Here is a 27,331-nt window from a genome sequence, read left to right on the forward strand (position 1 = left end):
CATCGTAAGGGAAGCCTTCCCGAGGCCGCAGCGCTGAGATGCCTCGAGGCCAGTTCAAATGTGAGTGGCTCCACTAAAAACCCGTGTGTAACGCTGGACCGTCCCTAATTAAAAAGCCAAAAGCTCAGAGTAGTGCTCCGCATGAATTGATGTTCGTAAAAAAAAATAATAAATAAGGGGGAGGAGGCGCAGATAATAACGTGTGAAATGGCTACCTGGGGCACCGTTTATTAATAAGGTGCCCACTTCATGACAGGCAAGCGAGGCAGTTGCATCAAGTCTGGAATGTAAGTGTGTGTGTGGAGACGAACGGAGCAGAAAGAGCGGAAGAAACGGAAGGAGACCAAACTGTATAGTCACAGGACATACTTTTCTGTGATCGTTAGTAAGAAGAACACCCAAAAATATGCACACTCTCTTTGCAGCGGGTGAAAAACTCACTAAATCCCTCAAATCAAATAACACCAGAACTCCTCTCAACAGAAAAAAGCAATGAATTTGCCTTTGCTATTTTAGTGAAGGAGAAAAAAGTATAATCCATCAGGTCAAACATTAGCAAAATCATAAAATGATGCAATGCCTTAAACCACTCAGGAATAACTCAATTACAATGTCAGAATATGATACAGTTCAAAAAACTGCGGCGGAATCCATCGGCCGTCTGTCTTGACTCATTGCCTTCTGACGTTTTCAAAACTATTGAGCAATCTGTGCTGAGTTATCGCAAATCATCAATTGTTCGCTTCAGTCCGGCGGGTTTCCTTCGAATAGCTGCCGTAAAGCCACTTCAAAAAAAAAAAAAAGTGAATGTTGGATGCTTCCCTGTTAGCAATTATCGATCTAGCTCAAACCTTCCATTCTTTTGCTTGGTTTACACCAAATCCGTAGCAAGCATTTCTGGCGGTGCGATTGACAAAGTTAATGGAGTGTGTGCGGGCGCAGTTGCGTGCGGGGAGGCGCGAATTATGCGTTTCGAGCGGTGGGACGCGGAGCGAAGCACCGAAAATCCGTCCATTCGCCCTTTCGGCGCAGTTAAAAATATTAACTTTATGAACTGCAGCCAATTAGTTCCGCGACATACTACGTCACACACTGCATCCTGTACACTAGGCGGGTGAAAGGGACGAGAGGGGGAAAAATGGAGGAGAAAATTATCGTTGTAGTCTGTGGACATGCTGAGTTTGACAAGAAAAAAAATATTGTGGGGATTTTTTGAGTGAGGCAGGAAAAGAATGAGATTTGTATTCATTTTCATGGGAAAAGTTTGTGATAAGAGTTTTAAGTTACAAGCATGGTCATTGATCAAATTAAACTCTTATCTCAATGCACAACTGTATATCTTTATATATTAAATAAATATAGATATTTTATACATTTTTTCATTTCCCTGCGTCACACTCACCCGCTCTCCGGACCGCGGCCTCTTCTTGGGTCGCGTTGGCAAGGCGTCCTCCTTTGGGTTGGTGTCAATAGCCCAGTAAGAGCCCTGCAGGCGAAGGAGAGCAATGTCAGAGCATCAAAAAAAATAAATAAATAAATAAATAAATAAATTAAATAAAATAAAAAATGCGCTGAGCAGTTATGGAAAAATAATAATCAGGATTATTTTTGATTGATATTAAATTAAAATAACATGATTACAAGTTGAATTAAAATCTTCGTATTCAACGACGAAAAGTCAACTTTTAATACAATTTGAAAGAACTACAATAAAAGTAATAAAAACAAATCATAATATATTTTATTATCGTAAAAAAAAATGAAAATAATATGGGACTGTTCCTGCTGTGCAAACTCAATGCTAATTTTGTATTAGCCTCTTAATGGGATTTTACATTGACTGTTAGCATTAGCACGTCTATCTTGTATTTAAGTATAAAATGTGTTTGATAATTTTTTTTGTGCGTGATTAATTTTCCAGAAAGTTTTACAGTATCTTATAGCAACTTACGACCTAAGGGAGCGCAGAATGACATACACATCACACGTTTGCTAGTTTTCAGGGTGCTTTCACAACGAAGGAACTCACCATGCCAGCAGACACATTCAGTATTTTTCTTCAAATGCAATGTTTTTATGATTGTGTAAAACCAAAATCGAAATCACAATTACAATTTAATTGCCCAGCTCTAAATCTCTTCTTTGGGCGAGCGTAAACACCAAAATCTACCTTTGTTGCATTCGTTATGTCTGCTTGTGTGGAATGTGGGTGGGCTTTTGTCGCTAAGGAAAGACTGGCTTTCCGCCGCTGGAGGCTGGCGAGGGGCAGCTGCCGCTAAGCTCTTCCTTGAATCTCTACTTCCTCTGCCTCAGGTGAGCGCGAAACTGATGCCAAGGCGGCTCTCAGGCCGGGAAATGAGGAAGAGGAGAGAGAGGCTAATCAAGGAAAGAACAGTGCAGGCTGACTGGTGGAGGGTGGGAGTTGGAGATTTGGGGGATGCCATTCTACAGCCCCAGCCTGCATTATTTATCTTTTACATTTCATTTATTTTTTTCAGATGGTGTTCCTCCTCCAAACCCAATACAAGGCAGCATACACTTACAAAAGAGAAAAAAAAAATGTTTTTTTATTTATTTTTTTTTTACCTGAAGGCCATGTGGGTTTTTGAATTTATTTTTAATATTTCATGATAAGAAAAACATCTCAATTGTCAAGAGAAAGTGAGATCAGGACCTTTTAAAATGACTTCCCCAGCAGAGAGAATAATTGATGCGTCCACCAGAGAAGCAGAGTGAGTATCCATAAAAAAAAATAAAATAAATAAATAAATAAATAAAAATAGCGCCGTACACAATGGCCTGCCCTTGTTAAAGGGAAAAATGTTATTTCACAACTGACGTACTACGGCGCGGCTGCAATTGTTCAAACGAAAAGCCACGCTTGGCCTATATTCATCAGGGGTGGGCGGGGTGTGTGTATGTGAAATGATATGTTTTAATGTGCGCCAAGCTTTGGGGTCAATTAACGGCTCCTCGGAGGGGTTGAGAATAATTCACACGCGCAATCAAGCCGCGAAGTGGAGAGAAAAAAAAAATACAAGGGTGATAAAAAAAGCAGCAGCCTCATTAGAAATTCCACATCATTGATAAAGGTGAGGCGCATCGTCACCGCAGTCAATCCATGTGCGTCTTACGATGCACATGTTTCAAAACGAAAAGTCGCACAGACAAAGCCGGGCTGGGCTCCGTTGCTTTTAATTAGTGCGGGGAAGAACACTTTAAGTTAACCCTCGTGGGAAGAGAGACTTGCTACATTTTTTTTCCCTCTCCCCACCCCCAGAGAGTTGGCAGGAAAAGAGAAAAACACATAAAGAGCCATTAAATTATTCACAAATATTCTGCAACACAATGTTGGGTCCACGGGAACATAGCACAAACCTCCATATGCTCTACAGCCGTAACAAAATGGCTGCGTTATCATAAAACATGCAGTCTACCTGTTAAAACACATCTCCTCATATATGAACTTCAATGACGTTATCAATTCCTATGGCCCTCTCACCAAAATTAATATAAGATTTGGAGCAGTTTTGAAAACAATGTTACAGGAGAAAAAAAGGCTGTATTCCGTGCAGAAATAAACGGAAATAACAGCGTCATAGCACAAGAATTAACACGTAATATGAGGAAAAAACATTTTTTTTTTTCAACTAAGTCTTTTTCTCGGCATGCAAGTTTGCATAAACAACAATGTAATAATGCATTCATTAGTGCATGCAAGTCAGTCTGGAGCCTCGAGCGGGAACAACTAAAAGTGCTCAAGTTGATAAATTGTTTTAAAGCGTGAATAAAGGCCAGTTCAATTTACAAGTTAAAGCATTGTCAATATTGTGCATTTAAAATGAAGCATGGAATATTTGGAGTGAACTTTGTTGCTTATGTTGATGCCTTTCTATAATCAATGATCAAAATATGAATTGAAAAGCAATTGTTTTTTTTTTGGTAAATGTGAAAAACATTTTTTGCGAATGTATGGAGTAATCGGATCAAAACGATGCTGATGATAATTGTCATTGCCGATTTGTATCCCGTTTCATCTGTATGGCACACAATTGACCGGATTCGTAACGACTGCTGATTTACATGCAGTCAGGTGGTGTTTCTGCACAATAACGAGCGCCATTTAATCCCAAGCATCTCCCAGACTGACAGACGCAGACTTCGCCTCTCCTATCTCATCCGAGCAGCACTTTTCATATTCCTGCCACATTACAATATTGATGCAACATATCAAGAGCAGCTACCGCCTCTTTGAAGTTGTCTTGTGCACGAGGGGGGTGGCGGAAGGGAAAGGGGGTGGGGGGGATTCGGAGAAGAGAGTGAGGAAAATTCAAAATTAAACATTAAGGATGCGAGCACGTTGGCCGTGCATCTGGAATGGGATCCATACAGCAATAGATTATTTTGTATTTAGTGGAGCAGCTCCCAGGAGTGTCAATATCAGAGGATTACAGCAAAACACGAAATTAGCATTCAGTCCCCATCCTCTAGTACACAGCCAGGCGTAGCTCTCTCTCCATGCATGCGTGTGTGTGTGTGTGTGTGTGAAGGGAGGGTAATTATTTGTGCCTATTTTTTTTCCTCCCAAGCATGTGTAGCAACGGCTCAGATAGCGCCGGGCTGAAATGTAGGTTAGGATCCATGCGATTAGACCTATAGTATGCACAACGCAGGACTAAATATAGTAGCTGCACTGTCATGAGCCACCTCAGTAGATGAGGACTAATTATCAGCTTGATGTCACAAGAGACGGCAACGCAAATGGGCCCGCAAACCAAACAGTAGGTGGTCCCACTGAGATTTAAATGTCAAATTAACATAAGCAAAAATTTAGTGAAGTCGAAGACTGGTGTCGAATGCTTGAGGGGGAAGCTACAATTTTGGAAATGACCTTACTTAACCCCTGTTTTGACTCGATCTCGACCAGTCTGACTTTTTTTCACCTCGCCCTCATCTGCTGTCTGAGCTCGCCCAATAATAAAAGAAGAAAACGTCTCTCCTTACATGTGAAATGCAAACCTGCGGGGGAGGCTGGTTCCTAATAGATTAAGAGCGTGCCGTGCATTTTTCTACTGTCAAACTTCTGGCAGGGATTCAAAGCTAACATTTTTCCAACGCAGACATGATATGTGTTTCTCCCCCCCCCCCCCCCCCCCCCCAAAAAAAAGAAAAAAAAGACAAATTTAAGTTGACTACTGCCAGCTGTTGATACAAACCAAACATGCTCCTCTAGATGTAGCTTTCATTATGACACGCGTTATTTTTGGTTAAGTTAAGTAGATATTTTATTGATCCCCCAGGAAATCAACAGCATGAACTACAAATAAGTGTTAGCGCTACAGGGAAGAGGAAAAAAAAAAAGGGGGTACAAGCAAAAAGTCACAATATGTAGAGAAAAAAAATAATTTGGGGAGAAGAGAAGTCGGAATGTTACAAGAACAAAGTTGTCACATTATTTGAAGAAAGACTTAATTTTGTGGAACTGCCATCGCCATATGAGCATTAGCGTAAAACTGCGTGATTTTATCTGATCATTTCTCAAGGAAAAAGTTGACTTGACAATCTTACAAAAAAAGTTGATGGGGGTGTAATCTACATTTTACCTAAATAACATGGCGTTACCGTCTGCCTGCGATATATTACGAGGAAGTCATTTCATGTTATGGTCAAGTCTTTCTTGTAAAAAGGCCACCTATTTTTCTGAAAATTCTCTCTGTCTCTCTCGCTCTCCCTCTCTCTCGCTCTCTCTCTCTCTGTCTCTCCCTCACTCTCTCTCTCTCTCACACTCTCTCTCTCTCCCTCACTCTCTCTCTCTCTCTCTCACACTCTCTCTCTCTCTCTCTTTCTCACTCTCTCTCTCTCACTCTTACTTTCTCTCCTCTGTCTTCATCGGAACAACACAAAAAGGTTACAGTATAAAGATGTTATATTCATTATGTGCAACCCAACGTGTGTTCATTGGGCCATTAACTTAAATGTTCCAATCTTACCTTTCCCGGGTCATCTTTCGAGCGAGGCACTTTGAGAAAACACTTGTTCAATGACAGATTGTGCCGTATCGAGTTCTGTGGGGGCAAAAACAGAGGGAGACAGGTGGAGAAGGTGAGTAGACAGACAAAAACAGATTACAAGAAAGAACAAGTCTGCAGTAACACATTGGCTTGTATTTTTGCGGTTTGGGCGAAGAAGCTGTCAGCGAGAGGTATAATACCTGCTTTCACTCTTCACAATGGGTGTGGTGGGATACTTCGAACATTTTTCCCATTTTGACATTTGATAGAAATAAAAATAACCAAAATGTCCTTCTTTCTCACTCAAATGTACTGACTTGCACAGGATTCCGCAGAAACATGCACCTTTTGTTCTTGGAAGGGTCATACACATTTTGAAACGGTAAAAGCATCCAAGTCAAATATAGTCAACCCCTACATACTCGCGGTACGGCACCCGTGGATTTGCATATTCACTGATTTCCGCCCCACCTCTCCAATACATTTGAATGGACATGAAAGTGCTGGCTGTGTTCACGGGGGCAGATTAAAACAGTACCTTGAACTGTCTGTGTTCCCACCACATTTACTCAGGTTCCTGCACAAACATGCAACGGTTGGCCTTTGAAGGTGCATGGGGGAAATCTCGAAACAGCAAGATAGTCCAACTTTGTGGGTGTATATTAATGTAACAATAGGGACAGTGTTCAGAGGGGAAGTTTCAAACAGTCTAGAGAACTATCCTGGTTTCAACAACATAAGCGCAGGTTCCCGCAGAAACATGCCCCTGCTAGCGTTTGCGGGGGAATCACGGAAGCGTCCAGGTCATGTACTGTACATGGGTATATTTATGGTAGTGGGTACGGTGTTTACAAGGGCAAGAGTGAAACGGTCCTGATCGCTGTCTGGGGTACCACCTTGTTTGCACCATTTTCAGACAGACTTCCCTGCTGCTCTGTGAAAAACAAAAAGTCCAGCACCTAAAAATGGCCACACATACTAAACACGAGGAGTCATGCAAAGGTCACAGGGTGCCTCGACACTGGTGTGAGATTCCCACCTGCAAAAACATGTCACTGAAAAAAAATACACTCAGCCTCTTCGATAAGGATTATTCATTCTTTACAGTACTATTATCAGACAGGCTTTTAATACACTTTGAAAAGTATGGTAGGACATAATTATATATTGACAATTATTCTCAGGATATGCCGAGCCCACATCAAAATTGACCTGGACCACACTACGCATGCATGGAAAATGAACAATATGTATGGGTTAAAGTCCCTCTCCAAAAAGTGGAATCAACTATGATAGCATATCAAATTCCACATGCCAAAAACAGGCGCCAAGAGGAGTCCCACACTGGGATCGTGGCAGGAGCCTGATATTAATTAATGCTCAAGCAGGCCCTATGGGGGCAGGAAATAAATTATGCAGATCATCATCCCAAAGTTAACTCATTACACGCTTACAAGCTACTCCACGGCGGATAAGAGCGAGCTCCAGCCAGCTGTCTCGTTGGAATGGAGAGGCGGGATGAAGTAGCCACGGGGGCCATGCAGAGCAACAAAAGCCGCCCCCCTTGCACAAAAAAAAAAAAACGCATCCCTGCGAACACCTCCACTCCACTTAGTTGGGAGTGCTATTGACAGATGGCCATACTTAAAAAAGTGGGTTCTCCGCTCGCTTTAACGGACATGGGAGATGAGTGGAGAGTGGCGGGGAGAGAGCCGGAGCCTCCCAATCGCAATCGCACGAGATGGGAGCCGCTTGTTCAACACTAAAGGCAATTATACCACAGGAGGGACGATAATGACAGGCTCGTTGTGTGATGCCGCCAATCGCGCTGCTGTGAAATGCCAATGGAAACCAGAGGATGCTTTCAATGTTCCCCGACAGAACATTAAGAGCCTCTCAGTCAGTCAATCATCCTCATGCATGGAGGAGAAAGGAAAACTGTACCCAAAACTGGCTGTTTTGAGAAGCACCTACACAAAAATGTAGGTAGGGCTGCGCTTATACAAATGCTGAACAATATGGCTCAAGAGACAAAATTACACACGTTTTTTTTTCCAGCTACAATCCGATAGCAGGTATTTAATTTTGGTATTTAACTTTCAAGTACAATATATCTTTGAACCATTTATTTTTAAACATTTATTTTATTTTTTAAATGATTTAGCTTCTGCGCGACACATTTTAAATTCATCGCTATTTAAGTCCAGTTTTTATTTTCCTCTATCTGAGTTCAGTGTTAATGATCTAACAGTGCATAATGTTACTGTGCCTTCAAATCATATCAAATACACATTGATAAGAAATAAAACCTCTGCCTAGTTTTTGAACAACACTTGGATTTACTATGCTACTTTATTTTAATGTTGATCATGCTGGAAGTACTTGTAAAGCAAATAATATTTGGAGATGGTATTTGCGGGAAAATGTTTTCAGAAGCACTAGCACGAAACATCAAATTCGTGAACGTGAAGGAAATGGAGCATTCTAATAAGAGAATAACTCAGTGTTGGTTAATAATAATAAAAAGCTGCAAATTTTCAGCTTTTACCTATTTGAACTCTTTTTTATCTCTTTGCAAGAAGGTGCTATTTTTAGGCATTTAAACCAAGCGAGGCATGAATATTATAGATTGATATTATACACAAAAATATAATTGTGTGAGAACAAATAATGCAAAATTACAATTATGAGGGTTTATTTTCATCGACAAGATGAAAAGAAAAAGTTCAATGACTTGCAGGAATAACATCATAAAATAACGCGTTAACGCATACTTGCACTATGTTACAAGAAAAAGCTGACGATAGCAGCAGACATGCAACAGTGAGTAGATTTCTCGGCAAACTATGTTGCGCCGAACTAAACATGGCTTCAGAATGCACTCCCAGCACCGGATACCTGCTGGAGCAGAGTTAGCCCAGTTCAAGTTCAAAGCTCCAGTGCACTGCATGAATAATACATTCGGGATGGCGTGTACCACTCGAATAATTCATGCGATTAAACCCAGGCAGACGCTTATGTCACAAAATCTAAAGACAATCACATGCACACGTCGCTCAAGTGCTTTTGTCAACTCTTCTGACCATTTCATATTCAAAAAAAGAATGAAAGTACAAAAATAATAATAATAATAATAATAATCTTGACACCGGTTGTTACATATTTAAAACTTTTGGTGAATTGGAGTCGCAAAAAGAAGTAAGCAGATTATAGAGCATACCACACCTCCTATCCAGCTAATCGCTCGTCAAGCATCCCTGACATCTGTTTTTGGGCCTGTCTAACTGCCACTTCTCTTCACCCCCCACACACCCAGGTTTTCGTTTTATAGCATCATATCATGTGATTAATGTTACTCACTCGGAATTAATTGCAGCCAAGTTATCCTGAAAGGGGATCGCTCCAGTTGTGACCCTTTCCCAAAATCTCTTTTTTGCTTTTTTGTTCAGACTTGGGGATCTCGTTGATTTTTGTGAACTGTGTTCTTGTAAAGTCCTTTGAGACTCCTCTGTGATTAAGGGCTGTATAAAAAATGTTAACTAGGCTAAAAGAATGGCAAATAATGATTTGAACTCCAGCTTCCTCCCACATTTTATAAACGTGCATGTTGATGATCGGTACCGGCAAATCGTTTGTTCAATGTGCCCTGGGATTGACTGACGACCAGTCTCGGGAGTACCGTGTACAACACTGATAGCACCTCACATGCACGTTATGGTGTTTAATTATATAAAATCAATCAAATTACTTCATTAATCCATGGGATCATTGAGAGAATACTCAATGTTTAAAATATGTGCTAAAATGATGTAAAAAAAAAAAAGTCATTCTTATAGCGATGTCTGTATCCGGCCTTGATGATGCATATTATACGGTGACAAAAAAACAAGATGCTCTCGTTCTCCTACTGGAAAAGCAGAGAACATCTGCGTGGCAGACTGCACGGGCTGAAAAATTGTGTGCACACTTCAGCACGTACATTTGTTTTAACGCGTGCGCATGTCTTAGAAGTGTGTGTTGATATGCCACGTCACGCCAGGCAGGCAAACGCTGCAAAGAGGTATGCTCTAGCCATTAAGTACCTTCTGCTGGCTCAAGCAGACGAGGTCCGCCGCGCCTACCGCTACATTCAAAGTTGATCTTTGAACAAATACCGCCTGCATGTGTTCTTGCAACATCACTTGCTGTTTCACACCATTTTTTTGTGCCGCGTTTACGGGGAGGCGGGCAGACTGCGAGCTTTTTCAGTAAATACGAAACAGAACAAAGGGGCTAACTGGAGAATATTGCAATTATAGCAGAGTGAGGTAGGGGTGACGGGGGAGAACGGGATGACAGATCACAGTGGGGACTAGGAGAGGAAGAGAGCAAAGCGAGGACTGGCTGACAATGATGCACCTGATGAATGCAGACAGAGGAAGTCCCTTTGCTCACATTTCAAAACTGCTTTTGCACATTGAGACGATTACAGTGGAAACTTGGTTTTCATGGATAATCAGGACGACAGTGTCTGAATAAAAATCAATATTTCAAAAAGAAATTTACAAAAAAGATTTCAAGGTATACAAAAACTGGCGTTCCACTGCAATTGTATTTGGAATCATTTGAATAGAAAGTACAAACAAGTTAGCCTGTATCAAAAATGATACATTATGAAATATATTTTTTTTATATTAAAAAGGAAATATGTCAAATTAACAATTTAATGACATGTCGACAAATAGTTGGATCTATGCTTGCTTTCCTATCAGATGTGAAATGAAACAACCAAGTTTTATTCTATTTCTATTTCATAAAATGTGTCAGAGTTTGTGTCGTTCTGCACTTCCGCTCGGACAATTGATATATGAAGCCGCACCACACCCAGTTTCTCCACCTATGACTCGATCATCGAGGAAGGGCAAAGCCGCAGAGGCCATTTTAGCAGATGTATACTAGGTAAGCAGAGCTGCATTGAGCTTTGTTGGATGCGTACATTTACATTCTGCACGCATCTCTCCAAATGCGCACTTTCCCCTCGCGGGCCTACTTTTCTACACCGTCTAAGTCAAGCATCAGCAGGAGGATATGTACGTGACGTCAAACAGAATAGATGCATTTAAGGTTTACAACTGCCTGGGGAAATGACGCTCCTGTGGAAGCTGCGTTATGTGATGACAAAAACATTGAAAATAGCAACGTTACAACCTCCCTACTGAATAATGGAGTTTAACTCGCCACTTCTGCCCAACGCTGCGTTTAAAGTATATCTTAACCCAAGGTTTTGGTTAAAGTCTGCATGCTCTACTCTATAACAATGCATTACCTCGTGTTAAGAACAAAAAAAGGGGAAAGTGAGGTCAGAGAGTGTTGAGAGAGGTACATAAAGTGAGTCAGACAGTGCTCACTGCAGGGGTCCTGCACAAGTGCCGCGCAGCATCTACCTGCAACCCCCACAGAGCACTTCATATCTGACCTCAGTCTACATGTGTGATGCCTCCTACACACCTTAAAAAAAAGTGCGCTCACATCCAGAGAAATGGCGGTGATTTAACACACCAGGACAGCAGTGGAGGCGTAAGCAGCTCCGCCCTCGCATAACCCCCCCGCCAACCCAACCTCCCCTGCCGAGGAGCGCCGAAGCTCAGCAAGAAGAGCCGCCGAGGGGGAAAAAGTAGGTCAGGCTGACCTCTGCGCTCAGCATGTCAAACATCCCGAGTGAGCCAAAGGGACAGGCCGCGTCAGAACCCGGCTCCTCACAGCTGGGGGACGAACGAGCAACCCCTGGCGTGCGGTCAGGGAGCCCGGGGAGCGGATTGGGCACGCTGGGACAGACACATGTAGGCACACATAGCGGTTATGACATCGGGATGAGTGCCAGTGACTTGAGAGTGGGGCAACTAAAGTGAGTGTTCTCCCCGTGCCTGCGTGGGTTTCCTCCGGGTACTCGGATTTCCTCCCAGATTCCAAAAACATGCATGGTTGAACACTCTAAATTGCCCCAAGGTACGAGTGTGAGCGCGGAGGGTTGTTTGTCTCTGTGTGCCCTGCGATTGGCTGGCAACCAGTTCAGGGTGTACCCCGCCTACAGTCCGAAGATAGGGTAGGCTCCAGCACCCGCGCGACCCTCGTGAGGAGAAGCGGTTCAGATCATGGATGGATATTTTATTATTTCCAATAGAATTTTTTAACCTTTTTTTTTTTTCAACATAAACAAATATGACATTGACCCAGAAAAACACTGTGCTTGAAATCCGAGGTTACACTCTTTTGAGTTTGCATGAAGCATTCCAGGGATCATCTGAGGCTCTATGATGACCTTCAGGTGCTCTTTAAAGTGTTTGGATTAAACCCCTGAAAGAGGCTAACTCAAACGCTTCTGGATTTGCTGCCTTTCTGATCAAAGAGCCGAGAGTCGGTGGGAAAAAAAGAGGCAGAGGTGAGCTGTGCCAGAGACAGTGGTTAAACATTACAATGACCGCCAGCACAGCAGCTGCTCATAAAAGGCAAATATGCAAAGTAAACTGATTCCTAAGAGCCATTTACATCTCAAAATAAGAAGCGCACGACACGGCGTGTGAGGGAGTCATGTTAGCTTGGATGATCCAACGACTGTATCCAACATACAGGAGAACAACATCCCTCCTTGAATTGACGTAAAAAAAAAAATGTATATGCACACGGGTTTCGGTGTAAAAGACAGCAACCCTGTGTTTCCCTGTCGAAAATTTTGAATGAAAGCTATGCTCAGAGGAGTCATACTAGCAAATCCAAAGAAAACATTCTTGCAAGCACCGTCACTTTGGAATATAGGACCGCAACCTCTAATTGACCTGTCAACAAATCTGAATGATGGAGGGATATAAAAGACTGGAACCACTGCGGGGATGGATGCGTCAGACAGGCTCAAAAATATAACATACAAAAAAAAAAAAAAAAAACTTGGGAATGCTGTTTGGCATCTCTGGAATTAATGGACTAGTGAGGAAGTGTCATTATAGAGCATTTGGACGAAAAAGAAAAAAAAAAAAGGGCTTTGTCCAAAACACAAAGAAATACTGCCAACTTTAGAAGTGAGTGCACCACAAAGCACTTCCTCTTTTATTCATTCAATCTCAGTCAGAAGAGTCCAGCCAGTCCACACAGTCACGGACGGGTCTCTTGGAATAAATCTTTTTACTTCATCCACACCACATTGGCCAATGAATACCTAAGCAACAGGTAGCGTTAACAACCACTAACCCCTGGAGGCCATTTCAGCTAATGAGAAGCGCAACTGCAGCAACACAAGGATTCATACATATGGATTGATCCTCAAGTGAGTAACTGTCTTGAATATAGTGCAAACTTCACCAAACCATGAACACACTGCAACAGCCCCCAAAGTAAGGGTTGAATGACACTGTGATCAAAGTCAACTAGTCGATGAGGTCACTGATTTTTTTCAATACAGTGCGGTGGTCCAGTAACAGGCCACGGGAGGTGTGGCAGGGTCTACGGAGCATCACCAACTTCCGTGGCAGCAGCACGACCTCTGTAGACCCGAGTGCATCGCTGGCAGAGGAGCTTAACTGCTTCTTCGCTCGCTTTGACTCGCCCCAACCGTCACACCCCCGCACTTCAAGCTCCAACTCCCCCCCACTCATCGTAGAGGAACACGATGTGAGGCGCGCGCTCCTGGCGGTCAACCCCAGGAAAGCTACTGGACCCGACGGAATACCAGGCAAGGTCCTCAGAGCATGTGCCCACCAACTGTCACATGTTTTCTGCAGGATCTTCAACCGCTCCCTGGCTCAGGCAGTCATCCCCTCCTGCTTGAAAACTTCCACCATTATTCCTGTCCCCAAAAAGTCACCAGCCGTCCACCTGAATGACTACCGTCCTGTTGCTCTCACACCAGTCATTATGAAGTGCTTCGAGAGGCTGGTTCTCCAGCACATCAGGGACTGCCTTCCTCCCACTCTGGACCCCTACCAGTTTGCATACCGGGCTAACAGATCCACTGAGGACGCCATCGACACTGCTCTGCATGTTGTGCTGGGCCACCTGGAACGACAGCAGAGCTATGCAAGGATGCTCTTTGTGGACTACAGCTCGGCATTCAACACGATCATCCCAGACATCCTCGTCGCCAAACTGGACACTCTCGGCCTCCCTGCCCTCACACGCATCTGGATTAAGGACTTTCTGACCAACAGACCCCAGACTGTGTTGCTCGGCCCCTACACGTCCTCCACCCTCATGCTGAGCACCGGTTCCCCCCAAGGATGCGTGCTGAGCCCTCTCCTGTACGCCCTCTACACCTACGACTGCAGCCCGGCCCACGGCAACAACACCATCGTCAAGTTTGCTGACGACACGACAGTGGTCGGTCTGATCTCGGAAGGTGACGAGACAGCCTACAGAGAGGAGGTAAAGAGACTGACAACTTGGTGCAAGGACAACAGACTGCACCTTAACTCTGCTAAAACAAAGGAGATTGTCGTCGACTTCAGGAGGAACAAGACGCTGCCGCCCCCCCTCTGCATCGAAGGCGTGTGTGTGGAGAGGGTCCACACGTTCAAGTTCCTGGGAGTACAGATCTCCGATGACCTTTCTTGGAGTCACAACACCACAGCAGTGGTAAAGAAGGTCCGCCAACGTCTGCACTTCCTGAGAGTCCTCAGGAAATTCAACCTGGACAGGAAGCTGCTGCTGGCCTTCTACCACTCGTCCATCGAGAGCCTGCTGACGTACTGTGTCTCCACCTGGTACAGCGGCTGCACTGAGGCGGACAGAGTGAGGCTCCAGAGGACAGTCAAAACAGCGCAAAGGATTATTGGCTGCCCTCTCCCCCCACTGTCGGACATCTACACCGCCCGGTGCCTCAGAAGGGCTCTCAACATCGTCAATGACAATACCCACCCAAACTCACACCTGTTCGACCTGTTGCCCTCTGGCAGGCGCTACAGATGCATCAAATCAAGGACCAATAGACTGAGAAACAGTTTCTTTCCGAGAGCCATCTCCATACTGAACTCTCACACACACACGAGACCACCCTAACCTCGCAAAACAGCATTGTGATGTGTTTCTATATGCCCTATTCAGTACTGAATTCCATTGCACTGTCTTCTTTATTTATCTAATTTATATATTTGTCTGTATTATTGTTGTATTGCACTGGAGAGGGGAGCCCTCTAATCTCGTTGCACACTTGAGTACAATGACAATAAAGGGATTTCTATTCTATTCTATTCTATTGTCCCACTGGCATAAATATTTTAAGACTAATGGCGGACATCTGAAGACAATGCTGCGTTTTTTGATTTTACATTCTGCAGCTATAGAGCAACATCGGTCACGGGATGAGAGTCGAAAGTCCAAAAACAGTGGAAAACGTGACTAGCGATTAGTCGACTTCAAGTTATCAACGCCAAAACAGAGTCGTCGAGTTGACTAGTCAAATAGTCAGTTGAACCTCAAAGACAAAGATCGATATGTCCCAAAACTTTGATTGACCACAGATTCTTCATCCTACAATCTGTTACCAAAACTTGAGACGTATTGGAACATATCACATGCATATCGAGTTTTAACACACATTGAAACAATTAAATAACTCAGTGTAAATGCAGCCTTAATTGATAAGAAGTCACATTGAGTGACTACAATATGTATGCGGTGTGGCAAATCTAAAAAAAAAAAAAAAAAAAAGGTCATTATATTTGAATTGATCATAAAGTGAGCCCACACTGTGACGACATTTGAAGACAAACCAAAAAAACGTGTTTCCCACAAATGCTGACACCAGAGTTCTGGAAAGTCTTCACTCTGGCTTCGGTTTTCATTATAGTCTGTTTTCAGTTACCCCAAATTGAGCTTTTGTTCAGCACGTGGCGAAAAGGACAAAACACACACCACAATATGATGCATGGAGCGTTTGTGTGGTCAATGCATTAAAGATAGTCAAACCGAGAGAGGTGCAAAATTATTTTTAAGACACCAGAGTCAATAAAATGAAAGATAGTCTCGGCGGTAATGGGGTGGCTTGTTTTTTCTGCGTGTGCGTGAAATCAATGCAAACAGACAAAGAAAGTGCAAGCCAACACAGAATACAGGAAGAAACTTTAATTTTAGGTTGTTCACACTGTATGGACCCCGCGGCATGCTCACCAACACACAACGTACACCTCTGCCTAAGGGGATCTGCACCGAGGCCACAGAATGTAGCACATTCGCTGGCTATTTGTAGGGGATGTGGGAAGAAGGCATGTGGGATGCCACAGTGAGCAAGAATTTGTTGTTTAAAAAGGGAAAAAAAAAAAGAGAGCGCTTTAAAACAGGGAGGTTAATACGCCAGGTATGATCAAAAGGATTGAGAACCATCTGAATCTCACTGAAGCTTCCTTTTTTTATCCAATAAATTTAAAAAAAAAGATTATCATTACAGTTGTCAATTTTGTAACAGCTCTTACAACCCCTGCTGTTCTATTCAGAAAAAGTTTTGAAGTGCAACATATACTGTATTGTATTTATTTATTTTTTTAACCACAAACAACCTAGCGCGCTCGCCAATGAAGAAGAAAATTGCTGTAGCCGCTACAGCGATATTATAATAATACAAAAAGAGGACTATGGGATGATTTTGATTCGCTTTTTGTAACAAATGAATTTGGAAACTTTTACTGATGTTGCACATTTTTTTTATTTGTGCTGTTTGATAAGAAGGAGCCACTAAGATCGAGATTGCTACGTTAGCATGTCATCATCATCTCTCGAACACCAACTGTAGTTAAACCAACAGTTAAAACGAGCCAAAGGTTCATCATATTAACACTTTACACTGATTTTTTTGCACTCGACACGAGCGTTTGCATGTACAGTTAATAAAACTTGTGAATATAAAAAGCTCACAATCCTGTTCCTGTGTGCGCTATCAAGACAAACGATAATGCAAAAACACAAAACAAAACAAAAAAAATAAATAAATAAAAAGAAAACTTTTTCCCCAGGTCATCTAATGCAGTACACTGAGGTATTATAGTAATTAAAACCCAACAGCCACTTCTGCAAAAGCAGATGACACCGTGGGGAAATTCCTCCAAAGCCAAACCACTCATGTCCCCCAACAATGAGCATTTGGTTAAATTAAACCCATTTCTCACTTACGGGCACCGATAATGAGGACAATGCATGCAGGACAGAAATTGGCTTCATACTAGATGACCTATGTTGATTTCAAAGAAGCAAGTTAGCAGCAAAAAGGTACATGGAGGATTTTTTTGATCAACAGGCTGCACGAGAAGCAAAAGAATCGAAAAGTGTCATCGGCTGTGTATGCGCCTCCAGAGGACAAGCGGGTTGTTGCATAATGCCAAAAGTACTTCCTCACTTATTCAGCGACATAGTAATACGGTCGGATAAGCCTGAACCCCAGACTCAAGCAACACTGGTTTATATAAATAAATAATATTCGAGTTTAATCCAAGGATTTTGCAACCTATAGAGCTCAGACAATAGGCGAAGGCAACACAAAACCTGAGCAGCTCTCTAGAGGCACATAAGAAGTTTATGAATGCAGCACCAAGGATGTTCCCGCTTCAACAAAAGCACCGAGGGTAGAGACCAAATGCTCCTATATATCAATGTTCTGAACTCAATACAACCTTATCCGGCCCTTATATATATTAGATATTAGGGCTGTCAATTTTAAAGCGTTAACTCAGGTGATTAATTCAATTTCTTTTTTAACTCAGTTAAATATTTGAACTCGATTAACTCAGTTTGATCTACTGAAAAAAATAATCTGCATACTTTGCAAATATTGTGCCATATTAGCTGTATATCTTTAGCACGTCTCAGAACAAAACGTCGTGTTCAAGTTACTACTTGGCCTTGCAAACCAACACTGCAGGAGTGTGGCGCTTGTGGGCAGTTTTGAAAAATGTTATGATGAAAAATGCCTGTAAAGATGTCTCCATTTAGATCGCATTCAAGAATCAAAGAAATCTTTTATCACAGTCTTTGAATTAAATACACTGCATATTTGGTGATTTTGTATAAATTCCGAGATATTATCCGAGTAAATATCTGTTCCAAGCGTTGCAGAAAAATAGTAGTTTTAATCACTTGGCAACATATATATATATATATATAACAAATTCACAGAGGCTATTGGGGTTCAGAGGAGAAGCAGACTCTTGCATTATTTGTGAGGTACACTTGAGGCACGTAGCGTGAAAGCTACATTTAACCAGCCCAACCTCGAATAAAAAAAACCTAAAAAAAAAAATAAAAAAACCTGTGTTGTTGGTGGTGGGGGATTCCGTTAATGCAACACTGAATGGCAGGTCACTCACGAGGCACGGCTTGATCGCAGCGCTTCAGAGAGCCGCCTGTCTTTGCCGCTCCTTTCTCCCTCGCCACTATCTCCGTCTGTCCCAATCTGTCTCGCTCACAGTCAAAAGTGGTTTCTTTGTTGCAACTTGGAGCACAGGCAAAGAAGCATGCTTCCATTAAGTGGATTATTTCAGTGCATCCCTGACCTTCCGGAGGGCCGTTGCTGGCAAGGAACCAAGAAGGAATCGGAGAGAAATTATGACGGTCACGCACCTCCTTCAAAATTGGCAGTGATTCACAAGGCCAACTTGTCAATACAACACGCCTGAGATGGGAACTAAGACCTGGAATTACACCGTCCCTAGGGGGGAAAAATGGGTTTGATGAAGTCTCACAGTAGTGAATCTGCTCGCAGTAATGCCGAAAGTTGCAGCTTCAACCTTGTCGTGGCACTTTATGACGATCTGTCCTGTATGTCCTCAAAGTGTTTCACTAAACAATAAAGAGAAAACATAACACCACAACAATTGTCAAGATGATCCTTCAAAACACTCATTTCCGAATTAGACCACACCTCCACCATTGATTCACTCCAAACTCCAGATGAATGGAATAATTTTCTAGTTGAGCCAGTGTTGACTGACTTGAAAATATATTCATTGAGCTGGCGAAAGCGGCTAGGGGGGTGGAGCCGCAAGCACCTTTTGGATGCATGCCAAGTCTCAAGCAAGTAATTTATTTACATGACATTATTTTTGATTTCCCCGAAGTATTTGGCCACCCTGTATCTGTTTCACTTGCGAGTTACACTTTTTCCATTTCACCAATAATTGATGGTTAAAAGGTATTGATGAAGAATCTTTTGCATTGCAATACATCGAGAATACATTCTTTGACCCAAACCAAATATTAATTAACAGACTGATTGACGCATAAAAGTCAAGAATAGGCGGCTAAATGAAACTATGAAATATTCATTCATTCTCCAAACTGCTTCTCCTCACAAAGGTCGCGGATGTGCTGGAGCCTTTTTTTTTTTTAGCTGTCTTTGTGTGAGAGGCCGGGTACACCCTGAAACTGATCCCCGGCCAATGGCAGAGCACAAATAAACAAATAACCTTTCACAATTACCCCTCCAGACAATTTAGAGTCACGCAGTCCCTTTTCTCAGGTGAGAGTAACCCTTTAATCAGTTCAGGACTTTGCAGTTTGGAACAGCAAATTGCAATATGGCGTGAGCGACAACAATACTTCGACATCCCCAGCTCAAGTGTGACTCTGAATAACATTGCATTAAAGTGAAGTGGCTCTGCAGGCCAATCACAAGATTGCAGTGAATCTCGCTTTGTTAAAATGCAGTGGTTGTTAACTTTAACAGAAGGGTGTCAACAACTGGCAGGATACATTGGAAACTCTTTTTTTAGAATCCTTTGCACCTTTGGACAATGGAAGTCCATAAAACATGTACCATACCAAAACTTAATTGGACTGCTTGGTCTAGAACGGCGATATCTTTGGCAGCAGCGAACCTGTGATGACTTGGCAGTTTCTCTTTCTCAAACAAGCAGAGGCGGTAGATTTGGGTGTGCAGGAAGACCACAAAGGCATTTCAAACAGTCCTGTGGGAAATCAGACCTAATTTGATTTCATCAGAAAGGAGTGTTTTAGAAGGGGGGGGGGGGGGGACAAAACTATTTGCCACCCCCAACTTAAATAATGAGTTGTGAAGCAAAAAGGATATATCTTATGATTACCGCCAAGTGCACATATTACTTAAAACGGGCTTTTCATCACACTCATTATGAACTACAAAGGTGAAAGCACATTTAAGAAAGTGGTTCCTGAACGCCGGCCAACATCTGCTGACAGGCCTTATTTGGCAAAGTGTACAAACGGCATTTCATAATGGCGGCTCATTAACAATAGACATTTTTTTTTTTAAATCTGTAGTCACCAACGCGATCAACGGCGTGACTCGACACATTTGGCGTGTTATACAACAACACAGTATCTCGTCCATGCTTTGTTTGTTTTCATCTGCATAGTTTGCCTTGGAGGGACCAAAAAAAAAAAAAAAAAAAAAACACTACCAGATTGTCAAAGAGGAAAACAGACTGCGTAGCTGACCATTGAGACAAACCAGGAAATTGTACAAACTGGCAATATACGCAAAGAGAGCTTTGTGTCGGCTGTGTGGTTCTCAGTAATTTTCTACTGCGTACACACTGCAGAAGAAGCAGCAGCAGCACAAGGCCAGGAAGGATTGGAGGCAAAGTGACGTCCCCCAGTTTATCCTCCCTGAAAGCCTTCGCATGCTCTCAGTTCCACATGAGGGATCTGATGAAAGCCGTTTGTCAGTATGCCACTTAATTATCAGCCTGAAGAAGAGGAAGAAGAAGAGCCTGCGACGCTGGCCTCTGACAATGGCTCACAGCAGCCTGCTGACGACGACGTGCACTAACAATGAAGAAGCGAGCGCGACGACTAATGGTGATGGGGCGGTGCCAACTGTCCATTTCGGAGTTTGGACGAATGGTGAAGCGGCGCAGAAAGTCATTGTGTGCCACTTCGCTGTGCTTTTTTTTTTTTTTTTTTGTGGGTGCTTCGGCTCCATGGAGGAATACAAATGCTTTAAAATGCCGTGCCGAGAATATAAAAATATACTAAACCGGCATCGCTACTTAAAGATAGAGCCTACATTGTTACACAATATGGAAACAAGTATACACATTACAAAAAAAAGCGCGTTTTGGAAAAGCTGCAAACAAATGGCTGAAAATATTCACGATAATAATAATAAAAAAAAATAAAAACATTTATACTTGCGCTTACTGCGATGTTACACCCTTTTCCCTTGTCAAAATTAGTACCATTTTCAGTATTATGGTCATTCCGTTGTTTCCTGACTTTTTGTACACACCTCATGATTTACACCCCCCTGCCAAATTAACATGATTACAAAAAATACAAATAAAATAAAAATTAGGCCTCAAAATCTGATAATCTTAGGCCATTGCCACGACTCTCAAACACTGTGGGTGTGCCCGCTGTATGAGCCAAAATCATGCCCTGCTCAGTTTGTTGACTATAAATCAATTACCACAAATAGGCCTGTCTGTCACGATAATTTTTCAGTGGAGGGCAAAAATAATTAAGCACATCCGTTTTAAAAGCAATTTAAGAATTAGTCTAGCGTAACCTAACCTCAGTCACATAAAGCTGGGCTATCAATAAATAGCAAGCTCATTTTCCTTTCAGCAGATAATTTGGTCAACATATTGCAAAACGTCAAAGTATTTCCATATATAGTGGGGGAAGAAAAAACTACTCTCACTGGGCAGCCATTTTAAATCAGGAACACAGAAACAGTGAAAAGTGGTCATATCTATGCAAATCAGTACTACATAGTAATAATTGTTTTCACGTTTTCAGCAATTAACTTCAAAGTCGCATGACGTAATGATGAACAAATTAAGAATTCACATTACCGGAACTTGTGCGCATCAAACAGCTGAAATCTGCAAATCCGGACTGCTGAAACTGTATATTCGGATGGTCGTTGTCCCATTCAAATCTTGTATGTGTCGGTCGTGTACATCGCAAACCACTGCTGGCTGAAGAAGACGACATTTAGGCCGTCTGCGCACAGAGTATGCAAAAATAATTCCAACAACAAAGACAAGCGCTTCTTCTTTCAAGTGTGCTCCATCAAGTAAACAACGTCAGTTAACAATTTATCAACCCACTCATCGCTTTATTTTCTCAAGCCCTTGTCGTCATTAGAGTGATGGGGGCAGCTGGACCCCATCCCAGCTGACCAGTAGGCCTCAGATTTATATATGAAGGTGTAGACGTCCAACTAATTATGTAACAACTTGCAAAGTAATCTCATTGGATTCTTGCGTTTTCACGAGACGAGAACATTGTATCACTCTGCGTGACGAAACCAGCACCGCACACAGCAAATTCACAAAAGAAGGGTAAGCAGCAGCATCTTGCTGGCTGTAAGACTGAAGCGGGAGACTTTTTTTCTTTTTTTTTTTAACTTCCTCAAGCTATCAAACGTGCGCCATTTGATCCTCGACTGAGAGGGAAATCCGAGGCGCACTCGACAGTCCATTAGCTGACTTTGTAGGGAGCTACTAGACTTGCTGACCCATTAATAATACACGGTGGTGGTCAAAAGAGGCCAGAAACCTCCATGCGCCCGCCATCCCTCCGCGCGGCCACATTAACACACTAATTCATAAGCAATTAAGTGGTGGGGAGAGGCTATGGCCTTGCGGCTGCCGGAGGACATGTTGAAGGACTTTGGATTGTCAGCACTGTGGGGTAAAAAAAAAATAAAATATGATGTGCCTTTACTGAGGCGCCAACACAGATGCTGTAGGGAGAGGAACAAATTACCATTTGCCATCTTTTGGGTCTAAAGTATTCAAAATACAGTTTATTTAGATCCAGTTTAAAAAGCTAGCAAAACACACCTCTGCAATCCAAATCTTGCAAGATGGAAGCTTTGTTAGCAACCAAAGGATTAGCTCACCAAGTGTGATTTATTAACTCAACAGAAAAGCGTAATGATGACCAGAGAACCGGAAATGGAAGGTACTGTGTGATATTGCAGCAGTCGAGCAAGATCAACCTGTCCTGGCTGCTCAGTACAACGTGGCCAAAGTGATAAAGTTCACACTGCTCATAATGATGAGCTGTGTTCAGTCTTTAAGTGAGGAGATTTACTCCTCTCGCCGCTGAAATTAGTCGTTAGAGAGGGCAGCACTGGAGAATCCGCCTCGTATACAATGGCGAGCATGAATTTCATCCCCTTGACGACCGCGGGTGGAGCTAGGGGGATTGAACAGGTAAGCATGCATCTTCTACCTGAAGCAGCAAAGCCCAGAGTGAAGAATAAAAATGAGCGTCGATCAAAACAAGAAACGCATTTTGATTTGTTGAGGGAACAGTTCATCCACTAAACTGCGTCTATGTTGCGCATTGACAAGGGGACATCCATCCATCCTTCAAATTTCCATGGCACTAGAGCTGGAGCCTAATTCCAGTTTATAAAACAGCTGCCAGTCAATGGCACGGGATATATAAACAGCCATTCACACCAATAGACAATATAGAGCAGGTGTGGGCAAACTACGGCCTGGGGGCCACATGCGGCCCGTTAAACGTTTTAATCCGGCTTGTTTTTGGAATGTGGAAAGAATCCAGAGTTCGAACGTAGAACTTCTCGACGATGAGGCAGACATGCTAACCACTAGCACACTGTGTTGGCTAACTATGAAACATGCTCCATATATTATCTTGACTTGTTCCGGTAATGAAAACGAATGATAAGAATTACAATAATCCCAATATTTATGTCTATGAATAATGTATCTAGCCTGTGACAAAATGTTTAACCTGAATATTAATGCAACAGTGAGTGGAAAATGTCTACTTTGGACCATGTCGACACTTTTACACAAGTTGCAGGCAGTGTTTCAGCAGAATCAAGCGTTGAAGACGTGACATTGACAGATGAGCAATTCCGGCTTTGCTCTTCACGTGTCATATCCGTGGTCGGCGTGACCCGCGATTAGCCCGGCCCGACGCTCACTGAACGCAAGCGACAAGGAACGCGCCTGTCGATACAGAAGGCGGCGCGGCCCGTTTTGGCACGTCATCCATCACCGGTTGCGCTCGACTGCCGCTGTGCCACAACAGGCGCACAGACGCTGACCCCACTGAGGACACGTTAGCGGGATGATCAAATATCAAGGACAAGAGGCTCCTACTGCTTCATTTAAAAACTTACTTTGAAATATTGACATAAGAGTCAATAGGTTACATTAAACAGCAGGCAAACGCTGTCAAGCAAAGCTACTCATTTAAGTAAAAAAGGGTGAGCAGCGCGAGTGAGAGAGTGACTGAGAAGGTGAGGAAGGGGGGGGTTAAATCACAGCCGGCACGTAGGAAACTTAGGTTTCCAGCGTAATTACTTGCCATGCAGATTTTATGAAAATGCCAATCATCAAGCGCCATTCTGCTCCTTTTATCAGTTGTGAATGACCCGGTGTCTGGATGTCAGGCATCGCGGCTGAGCTCATATTCAGCTGCTTACCTCAGGCAGATTGCACACCATTGACCGTACTGGCAGTGTCAGGTTGGTCCAATTTTTATTTTCTTTTGGATGATGATAAAAAAAAAAAAAAAGAAAAAGATCTTTCTCCTGCCTCTGCTAAATAGCCCTCCAATTACCAGCACTTGCTTTCACCGCATGTATGCTGCAGTGCTGCCAGATAAGCTTGTTCTTTGGGGAGAACACACCGCCTTAATTACAAATCTTATTAATTACCTTCAAGATGAGATAAGGTGGAATGCTCATTTTAAAAACACATTGGAAGTCGATCAGCCCAAATGTTGAAACACTTCAAGGTGAACCAAACAATTTCAAAACTCAGTGTCATATATCTCAAAGCAGTCATGATGAATATATGACCTGAAAAAATAAATAAAACAACCGTAAATTGGCTATTGTGCCTCTAATTTGTTTTCCCCCCCAAAAAAACAAAGAAGACAAAAAACAAAGAAAATAAAAAACACTACACCAGAGGAAAAACAACCAGACGGAGACAAAAGGTGCGACTTCAGAGGCGTCAATCACTTGGCATGCACGGACAGGCACACTCAGCAAGGGCACACCTCGCTGCCTCGCGCTGACCAATTATCTTGTTACCAAGTTACCAAGCATCTTATTCGTATTCCTGGAGCAAAAATATTGTAGTTCCAGTTTATGTTATCAAAAACGTGGGATTTTTTAAAAATGTTTTGTTAAATAAAAAAAAGATAATTCCCATTGAATAAAATGCATTTAATTTCGAAACATCACGTAAAAGTAAAATCATTTAATTTAAACGTTTGACAAGACTAAAAATCCTGATTTTCGCTTTGTGAATTAACGTCAGAGCGGAAACAAGTCAGGATATGTCGACAACAGTTCAAATGTAAGTAGAGGCTTTATGTTCGTGACGGCAAATGTTTTACTGTGGAAATATGTATTCATTTTACATTACTTCCTATGGGAACAATCGCTTTAAAATCACAAGTTGGAAGTCAACCAGGTTCCCATAATGGATCGCGGTCGACCTCAAGACGTTCCAATTTTAAGCGCTAAATCACCACAGATTAAAAGACATGGGGTCGTATTAAATCACAATTTGTTGACTTGAAAGGCACCACTGGCAGCAGAAGCGGGTATAAGCCGGCGTGGATGAGTTTAACAGGCAGATTCACTGTTAAAGGCAGATTCCGAGGGCTGAGCTCTATTTTTAGCACGCAGCCTTCATCAGCGCACTCGTCTCCCTTCTCCCCCACCCTCCTAGTCAGGAGGGGGAAACACATACACATATATACGTGCACGTTCAAGAGGCAATAGTAAAAAGGCACCATCTGTGACCTCAATGTGAGTAAAAAGGTACCGTGGTGTTCAGGCGTCAATGGGGATGGTCTCTGACCTTGCTTTATGAGCAGACTTCTGCCATGTCGATTGCATTTTAGGTCAACCACAGTCAAATAGTGAATCCAGATGTTTGATTAACAGAAAACAACATAAACTGTAAATAAGAGGCTGTATCTTAACAAGAGAGCCAATTGCGTCAATGCTGATCAAGCTGACGTATTAACCAGCATTGGGCTATGAAGCATTTAAAGCTGCATTTACACCACTTGGTTTAAGTGACACAATTTCAACTGTCTTCTGTTCTCAAGTGGCACATTTGGTGTATGTGTCATGAGAGCGGGATAAGGAATAGCATCTATATGGTGGTGATGTTAAAATGGATATTTTGATAAAAACGGTGTGGCAACACATGTATACAGGCACTACGACATTACTCAAGAACATATATTCTTTATCCGCCGCAAAACCCAGAAGCATATATTATTTATCCTCCGCAAAAAAAAAAGCCGAATGTCACTTAATGAGTCACTTATAATAGTTGATTCTTCTACGTTTGTATGCCTGGCTGTAATATACTGCTGTGAAACAAATGCATGTGGTATTTCCATTCATTTTAAAATAATTAAAACATGTCACTTAGAAATAATGTTCCATCGGACATGCATCCCATTGACTTCCTTATAATATAACGACCACAAGAGGGCGCCAGTGACAGATCTCGCTGAATGGCATTGATGGGCTTCTCGATTACTCGATACTTTGAAATAAGGCATCAGTATTGATGAGTATTCAAGAGTTGAGTACTCCAACTGAATCGGTGGTGTTGAACATCTCTAATTATTAACATTGGCGCTTATGGAGTTGAATGGAAGCTATTGCTGTTAGTTTCAAGTTTTCCAGCAACATAAACACATCCATAATTGGACATGTGTTACTTGAAACGTATGTGAAAATAGACAAATAAACAAATAGAGATAGAGACATAGAGTAAAGGCATTGAATTGTATCTGGACACATGGACTTCTAGTGTTAATCGTGCCCCCCCTCAAAAAAAAAACCAACTAAAAACAAAACATAAATGTCACTTTCATACATCTCATTTGTGACAGCCAGCTAAACACTTACAAAAAGTATCCAGGTCAGACTGCATGCAACAAGATGGAAACCAGCTCTAACTGGCCTACTATGACCCAGGGAGAGATCCAACAACCTGTGTCTCTCATACTTCATTGTAATTGCCTAATAGAAAATGCATGTCTCAACAATACAAACTGATTAAGTATTTTCTCAAAATGCCCGAAGCCATAACTAAGAATGCATGTTGAAATCAACATTGACGCTTCTTTCAGGCCAAAGGGGGTGTGTCTTGGACTAAGAGCAAGGCATTGACTTCAACATCACTGAGGAGGAAGTTTGCAGAATCAATGGTTGACACTGGTCAGTGGCTTTAGAGTGCATCGTCGCACCGTATCTCAATAAATAAGGAGTCAGAGTCCAAGTCCAAGGTAACAGAAAGCGTAGCTCTGAGGAGGAGAAAAAGGACTGTCACAAAAGCAGCAAAAAAAAAAAAATT

The 27,331-nt window shown here is 42.4% G+C and overlaps 1 protein-coding gene across 1 annotated transcript in view; it reads right to left on the reverse strand.

Annotated features, from left to right (window-relative positions):
* Nucleotides 1-27,331, reverse strand: part of foxj3 (forkhead box J3) — a 98,107-nt gene that overhangs the window by 23,971 nt on the left and 46,805 nt on the right. Inside the window, exons 3-4 of the mRNA XM_088309610.1 lie at nucleotides 5,991-6,065; nucleotides 1,403-1,486 (exon numbers count right to left, since the gene is read on the reverse strand). Of these exons, the coding sequence (XP_088165736.1) occupies nucleotides 1,403-1,486; nucleotides 5,991-6,065 (159 nt within the window). The remainder of the gene's footprint in view (nucleotides 1-1,402; nucleotides 1,487-5,990; nucleotides 6,066-27,331) is intronic.

Source organism: Idiotropiscis lumnitzeri, chromosome 11 (assembly GCF_059441095.1).
Source record: "Idiotropiscis lumnitzeri isolate Australia: NSW breed Sydney's pygmy pipehorse chromosome 11, RoL_Ilum_1.0, whole genome shotgun sequence".
Classification (NCBI taxonomy): domain Eukaryota; kingdom Metazoa; phylum Chordata; class Actinopteri; order Syngnathiformes; family Syngnathidae; genus Idiotropiscis; species Idiotropiscis lumnitzeri.